Consider the following 7,509-nt stretch of genomic DNA (forward strand, 5'->3'; position numbering starts at 1 on the left):
GGGAGGAATTCCTCACGGCCTTCCTGCAGAACCACCAGCCTGGCTACGGCTCGGCCTCCCTCGGCCTCCTCATCTCCAGTCTGTCAGAAAGCTCAGCCTCAGTGGCCATCTTCAGCTGCGCAGACAACACCACACAGAAGGTCACAGTGAGGCCTGGGGAGTCAGCCGCGGTTAACATCAGTGCCAAGGCTGAAATGGACGACAGCAGTATCTTCCAGCATGCGGTGGTGGTCCACTCTGACCGCAGCATCTCTGTGCAGGCGTTAAATGCTAAGCTCAAAACGTCAGAGCTGATGCTGCTGCGGCCTGTCCGCACCCTGAGCACCGAGTACTTCGTGCTCACACCTGCTGCTGGCACCTCAACCAAGTATGTCAAGGAGTTCGCTATGGTGGCAGGCGCAGCAGGCGCCTCCGTCAATATCAAGCTGAAGGGAGGAGTGACATTCCAGGGCAAGTTCTACCCAGCAGGCAATGTTCTAAGTGTGACTCTTCGGCCCTGCAACGTGGCCCAGCTACAAAGCACAGCTGATCTCTTGGGGTCAAAGGTCACAGCCAGTAGCCCTGTGGCTGTCCTCTCCGGCCACAGCTGTGTCCAGAAACACACGGACTGCAACTATGTGGTTGAGCAACTGCTACCCACGTCCGCCTGGGGCACCCGCTATGTCGCGCCCCCCCACTGGCCTCCCAGCCCCGCTATGATCTGGTCTATGGAGTGGCCAGCCAGGTCACAAAGCTGACCTACAACCACGGGGGTACCGCCGGCTCCCGTGGGCTCCAGATGGGTGACGTGGTAATGTTTGAGGTCCGGCCATCCCGGCCACTCTACCTGTCTGCAGATGTGGGCATCCAGGTCTTGCTGTTTGGCACAGGGGCCATAAGGAATGGAGTGACCTACGGCCCCTACCTGGTTGTGACCCCAGATGTGGCAGCCTACTGCCCTGCCTATGTGGTCAAGAGTACGCCAGGCTCTCAGGGCGTAGCCCTGGTGGTGGCACAGACGAAGGCTGCCGACAGATTGACCGTGGACAGGCGTGCGCTAGGGGCCAACCTCACCTGGGTGTCTGTGCCAGGCAGCGAGTTCTCGTACGCTGAAGTTGGCCTTGGCACTGCCGACAGGATCCACACGGCCGAGGCCGCTACCAACTTTGGGCTCCTCACCTTCGGGCTGGCCCAGTCTGTGGGCCATGGGACACCAGCTGATTGTAGCCAGACTGAGTGATGGGAAACGACCACCGGCCCTGTCCACCTGGTGACCCCTTTCCACCCACCTGCTCCTCTGCAGCTTCCTGGCTCCGCTGGGCTGTCCACCCCTCGACTCCTTCCTCCCTGACTTCCTCTCTTAAGTCTCCCCAGCCTCTAATATTCTTAAATATTCAGCAACCAGTGTGACCCAGGGCACAACCAGTCAGAAGAGACACCAACCAGAGCACTGCGGCAGGGTCCTGGTAGCCCCGCCAGGCCGGCATCAGCCCTTGTCTGTTAGTTCGTTGGGGGAAGCGTCCCGGGGCAGAGCCAGGGTGCCAAGAGGGAGGTATCTTTGGTGGGGGCGGCAGCCTCTTACCAATCAGTTCGGAAACAGTTTGATATTTTAGCAACCGACACAGCTATGCTGGTTGCTACCTGCCACTCCCCACACCTCCTATAGGAATGTTGATGTCCAAACTCAGGAGGTCTAAAACTGTAATGATAATGGTGACTTCCATGTTGGAGGGGGAGTATCCCTCAATGTACCAGAGATCTTTCTAGGTGCTTCACCTTTTGACACAGTTAATATACAGGACCTGGCGCTGTGTGCGACCTCAGGCTCAGGGCATTGAGGAGCTGCCACCAGGCAGTGGAGCGTGGTATCTGAGGACACAGAGGCTAGAGCCAGAGAGCCTGGGGTTCAAATCCCAGCCCTGCTTGCGTGACCTTGGGCATGTGACTATACCTCTCTGGGCTTCAGTTTCCACGTCTGTAAAATGGGGATAGTAGCTGCACGTGCCTCCCGGGATTGCAGCGAGGGTGGAATGAGTTACCAGTTGTAAAGCCCTTTTATGGTGTCTGAAGCAATGAGAGCTGTGTCAGGGTGAGCTATTCTTACGCGGGGACAGAGGGCAAGAATTTTTGAAAATTGGGAAACATGTGGAGGAAAGGCTGTTTCTTCCTACGCGGTCTCCCCCAGGCTAGTGGCCTAGACGCTGGGGTTCCCAATCCTGGCAAAAATGCCCCTCCTCCTTGCCCTCCAGGGCATGGAAGCCATCCAACTTTAAGGGGCCACTTTGGGCTTGAAGAGTAGAAAGGGGGAGGGGGTGAGTGGTTAATGACAACGATTAGCACTCAATTTAATACCTGGCTTCAGTTCCAAATCTTACTTATGTTTTAGCTTATTTAAACCTGACAACACCCCCCCCCAAATCCCCACGAAAAAGGTATTGTTACAAATGAGGAAACTGAGGCATCGAGAGTTTAAACTTGCCCAGTGTGTCAGAGCTGATCGGTTGAGCCGGGATTCCTACCCAGGCAGCCTGAGTCCACAGTCGCTTCCATTCTGCGCAACAGTCTCTGTGTTCTATTTTCTGTCCTTACAAAAATCCCTCCGCCTTTTCCCCGGCTGGGAAGGCAGGGAAGAGGGGAGGTTGGTTGAGAAAAACACAAATTACCATTTCAGCGGCAGTTCCTGCCCATCGTCCTTCACTACGTTCCGTTCTTTTGGGCTGAGCTTTGTTAAACTGAGGAATCGGAAAACCTGCGGTTTCCAGAGAGGCCGGTGCAGCTCTCTCCCTGCAGACCTCAGTTTCCCCACCTCTAAAATGGGCGATCGTCAGCGAACCGTTCCAGCTTCCCAGGGCAGGAGAGCTCCAGGATTCCTGCCCCCGAGGACACTGCTGACGTCTCTTTTCACCGCCCCCCTTCCCTCCCCAGCTCGGCTGTCCCATGAGGAGACCGCCTGTGTGCAGTGTGCAGCCGGGCAGCGCTGCCAGGTGGTGGACGGGCAGCCCAAGTGCGTGGCGCAGCCCACGGGCATCTGCCGCGCCCAGGGTGACCCCCATTACACCACCTTCGACGGCCATCGCTACGACATGATGGGCACCTGCACGTACACGATGGCCGAGCTGTGCAGCAGGGACGACACCCTGCCGGCCTTCAGCGTGGATGCCAAGAACGAGCACCGAAGCAGCCGCAGCGTCTCCTACGTGGGCCTGGTGACCGTGCGCGCCTACAGCCACTCCGTGTCGCTGGTCCGCGGGGAAGCTGGCTTCGCCCGGGTGAGTGTCTTGAGGCTTCGGGGTTTTACATCCCCACGAGCGGCCAGTCCAAAGTCAGAGAGGCAAAGCCCGGGTGTCAAACCCCAAACCCAAGCCCTTTGCAACAGGGTGGAAGGTTTAGAGAAGGCGGGAGGCGGGAGGCTGGGGAAGGGGTATTTGAAAATCAGTGGCAGAACCTTAAAACCCCTGTCCTCCAGCAATTCCGCTTCTAGAAATTTTAAATTTGCTCAGAGAGATGGTTGGGCGGGAGAAGTATGTGCCAACATGGTTTACAATAGGGAAAAGAAAAAAAAGGAAGAAAGGAAAAGAAACTAAAATGTACAACAGTGAGGTATTTAAGTGAGGAAACCACGAAACTTAGTGAGCACCTCCCCTTTGCCAGATGTTTCTGAGCACTTTGCTTTGCATTTAATGCGCACAGCAGCTCTGCGGGGTGGGCGTTATGACTATGGACACGCCCAGATGAGGAAACTGGAGTTGAGAGAGGCCAGTGGCTTTCCCAGGACTCACAGCAAGGAAGAGGCGGGGCTGGGGACACAGGCAGGCTGCGTCCCTCTTCTTAATCCAAAGGCTATTTTGCCTCTGGAAGTGCGTTACTACTCAGTCCACCCGAATGACAGCATAGAGCAATTATTTGCCTTTTTCCCACCATTTTATTGTGAAAATGTTGAAGCATCTAGAACCGTTGAAATCATTGCACAGTGAACACTCGTGTGCCAATCACCTAAATTCTAAGCAGTTTGCTGTTCTTGACTTATCACACATCCATCCATCTGTTTGTCCGTCTGTCTGTTGAAGCGTATTTTTATGTGCTTCAAAGTAAGTTCCAGACAGCAGTACACTTCCCTCAGAAGACTTCGACATGCGCGTCATTGACTAGAATACAACATTTTGACGCTTCTTTTTGCTTATAGTTGAGATAAAATTGGCACATAGTAAAATTCACAAATCAGCGCAGTTCATTGATTTTTGACAACTGCGTAGCCAAGCACTTCATGAAGACATAGAATATTTTCATCACCTGGGAAAATTCCTTCATGCCCCTTTGCAACAATCCCCAACCAACCCCACCTCGGAGGCAATCACAGTTCTGATTTTTTTCTTCCACCAGATTATTTTTGCCTATTCAAGAACATCATATTAATGGAATCACGTAGAGTAAAAAGCCTCACATGTAAGGTTTCTTTTTGCTCAGCGTAGTGTTTTCGAGATACTTCCGTGTTGCCGCAATTACTTTTTTTAATGGGGAAAGCATTCACGTAGCTCAGAATAAAAAAGGGCATATTATGAAAGGTCTGGTTTCCACTCCCGTCTTCATCTGCTCCCCTCGCCCACATGCCCCGCCGATAACTATTTGATTGATTTCTTGAGTATTCATCTAGGGCTTCTTTAAGGAAGATTCTTTCGTACGGCTGCACGGCTCTCCATTGGATGGATGTCCCTAGTTCGTTTAACCAGTCTCCTGGGGGTGGCCACATTGTGCACTATTACAAACAGTAGTGCGGTGAATATTCCTGCACCTCCCTCATTTGGTGGGTGGACAGGTAAATCTGTGAGATCACTAACCAGCTGGATGAAAGCAGGTGTCCTTGAGCTTTAGAGGGACTGAGCACAAGTTCAGAGATCACTGGTCTCAAGCGAGAGGCAGGTGAGAACAGCCGTTCTGGACTGAGAGCCTTGAGCACGGGGACTGCAGGCTCCCTCTGTCACTGCGGTGCCCCTGGCACTGCCCGCCCGGCACAGAGCGGCTTTGCTGAGCGCCTGGGTGAGTGGATGCTCTGTCTTCTCTGGCTGTTGCTCCTTTTTTCACATCCCATCCTCTTGGCTAAGACTTTCTCTACCTTCAGGCCTCAGCTCTGGCATGGCTCAGAGAACGCGCCAGGAAAGAGTGAGAAAGAGTTGCCCGGGGCACAGAGAGAGACACACTCTCCTTGTGTCCTCGTTCTTAGTTCAGGCTGCTTTAACAAAGTACCATGTCCTGGGTGGCTTAGAAATGACAGAACTTTATCTCCCACAGTCCTGGAGACTAGAAGTCCATGATCAGGGTGCCAACATGGGCGGGCTCGAGTGAGGGCCCTCTTGCACGTTGCAGACCACCAACTTCTCATTGTATCCTCACATGGTGGAAACAGGGCAAGAGAGCTCTCTGGGGCCACTGTTATAAGGGCCATCGTCCCATTCATGAGGGCACCACACTCATGACTTAATCACCTCCCAAAGGCGCCACCTGCTAATACCATCACACTGGGGGTTAGGATACGTTTGTGGGGGTCGCAAACATTCCATCCACAATACCAAGCCAGATGGATGGGCCAGGATCTCTCTGAACTCAGGACATTTGCGCAGGAACACGCTCCCCCTCCCAGGTTTCCTGGCTGTCTCTCACTTGTCTTTCAAGGATCGACTCAGCTGTCCCTTCCTCTGGGAAGCCTTCCCTAACCAGTAAGGTTGGGTCTGGCCCCTTTTCTAGGCTCTCACAGCCACCTGTCTCCCCTTAGCCCATTAGCCCAGCCCTGACGCCTCTACCTGGGCCACCCTCCCCAACCCCAGGCCTGACTCTTCTGCCCGCGCTTCCCCCATCTCAGCCCTGGGCACGCTGAGCTGCCACTGTCTGCTGATGGGTGTGTCTCTCCCAGCCTGGAGCCCCACGAGGTTAGGGCCTGGGGCTCTCTTGGTCACCGCTGTATCCCCAGGATCTCCCAGCCCAGGGCCAGGTGCAGACTGAGTGCCCAGTGGATGTTTATTTAATGCAGCAATGACTTCATTCATTTATTGAGGTCCGTGGTTCTGCCAGGCACTGTTCCAGGCACTGGAGATAGAGCAGTGATCAAAGCAAACAAAAACCCCTTTCTTGTTGGAGCTGACATTCTGGTGGAGTCAGACAGATGATAAACATAATTCATTGACCAATTATATTTTAGAAGGCTAGAAGATACGGGAAAAAAGTAAAGCAGGGAAGGCAAGTAGGGAGTAAAGAGGGGTTGCCATTTAAAATAGCATGGTCGGCCGGGCGCGGTGGCTCACGCCTGTAATCCTAGCACTCTGGGAGGCCGAGGCGGGCGGCTTGTTTGAGCTCAGGAGTTCGAGACCAGTCTGAGCAAGAGCGAGACCCACGTCTCTACTAAAAATAGAAAGAAATTAATCGGACAACTAAAAATATAGAGAAAAAATGAGCCGGGCATGGTGGCGCATACCTGTAGTCCCAGCTACTCGGGAGGCTGAGGCAGGAGGATCACTTTAGCCCAGGAGTTTGAGGTTGCTGTGAGCTAGGCTGACGCCACAGCATTCACTCTAGCCCGGGCAAAAAGAGTTGAGGCTCTGTCTCAAAAAATAAAATAAAATAAAATAAAATAGCGTGGTCAGGGACGGCCTCACTGCATCGGTGACATTTGAGCAAGTATTTTATAGGAGGTATGGGAGTGGGCCATGTTCCCATCTGGGAGAAAACCATTTCAGGCCATGGGAAGTGCAGGAGCTCGGATGGCGGCAGTAGCAGAAGGAAAGAGTGCCAGAGCAGCCAGAGCAGGGAGCGAGAGGGAGGAGGGGAGGGCTGGAGGGCAGACCACACAGGGGCCTGACCACCCCCGTCCCACCCACCCTGCAGATCGACAACCAGCGCTCACTCTTGCCGGTCTCCCTGAGCAAGGGTCGCCTGCGTGTGTACAAGAGCGGGACACGGGCCGTGGTGGAGCTGGACTTCGGGCTGGTGGTCACCTACAACTGGGACTGTCAGCTGGTGCTGACTCTGCCCGAGAACTTCCAAGGCCAGGTGTGCGGGCTGTGTGGCAACTATAATGGCGACCCCGATGACGACTTCTTCACACCCGACTGGGAGCGGGTTCCTAACGTCGTGGAGTTTGCCAGTAGCTGGAAGCTGGATGACGGGGACTACTTGTGTGAAGATGGCTGCGAGAAAAACTGTCCCTCCTGCACCCCAGACCAGGCCCAGCACTATGAGGGTGACAAACTCTGCGGCATGCTGGCCCGGCTTGATGGCCCCTTTGCCGTCTGCCATGACACCTTGGACCCCAAGCCCTTCCTGCAGGAGTGTGTGTATGACCTGTGCGTGACCGGTGGAGAGCGGCTCAGCCTGTGCCGTAGCCTCGGTGCCTACGCCGAGGCCTGTGTGGAGCTTGGCATCTCTGTCGGGGACTGGCGGTCACCAGCAAACTGCCGTGAGTGATGCCCTGGGTGGGGGCTGGGAGCTCACGGCGAGGGGCGGAGGACCCCTTGCATCTCTCAATATCTGAGCACTTAGGCC

At 54.5% G+C, this 7,509-nt stretch overlaps 1 protein-coding gene across 1 annotated transcript in view; it reads left to right on the plus strand.

Annotated features, from left to right (window-relative positions):
- FCGBP (Fc fragment of IgG binding protein) overlaps positions 1-7,509 on the plus strand; it is a 68,037-nt gene that overhangs the window by 19,310 nt on the left and 41,218 nt on the right. Inside the window, exons 2-5 of the mRNA XM_012656970.1 lie at positions 30-620; positions 689-1,202; positions 2,905-3,248; positions 6,853-7,423. Coding sequence (XP_012512424.1) covers positions 30-620; positions 689-1,202; positions 2,905-3,248; positions 6,853-7,423 — 2,020 coding nt within the window. The remainder of the gene's footprint in view (positions 1-29; positions 621-688; positions 1,203-2,904; positions 3,249-6,852; positions 7,424-7,509) is intronic.

This window comes from Propithecus coquereli, unplaced genomic scaffold (assembly GCF_000956105.1).
Source record: "Propithecus coquereli isolate 6110/MARCELLA unplaced genomic scaffold, Pcoq_1.0 Scaffold53, whole genome shotgun sequence".
In the NCBI taxonomy this organism is placed as follows: Eukaryota; Metazoa; Chordata; class Mammalia; order Primates; family Indriidae; genus Propithecus; species Propithecus coquereli.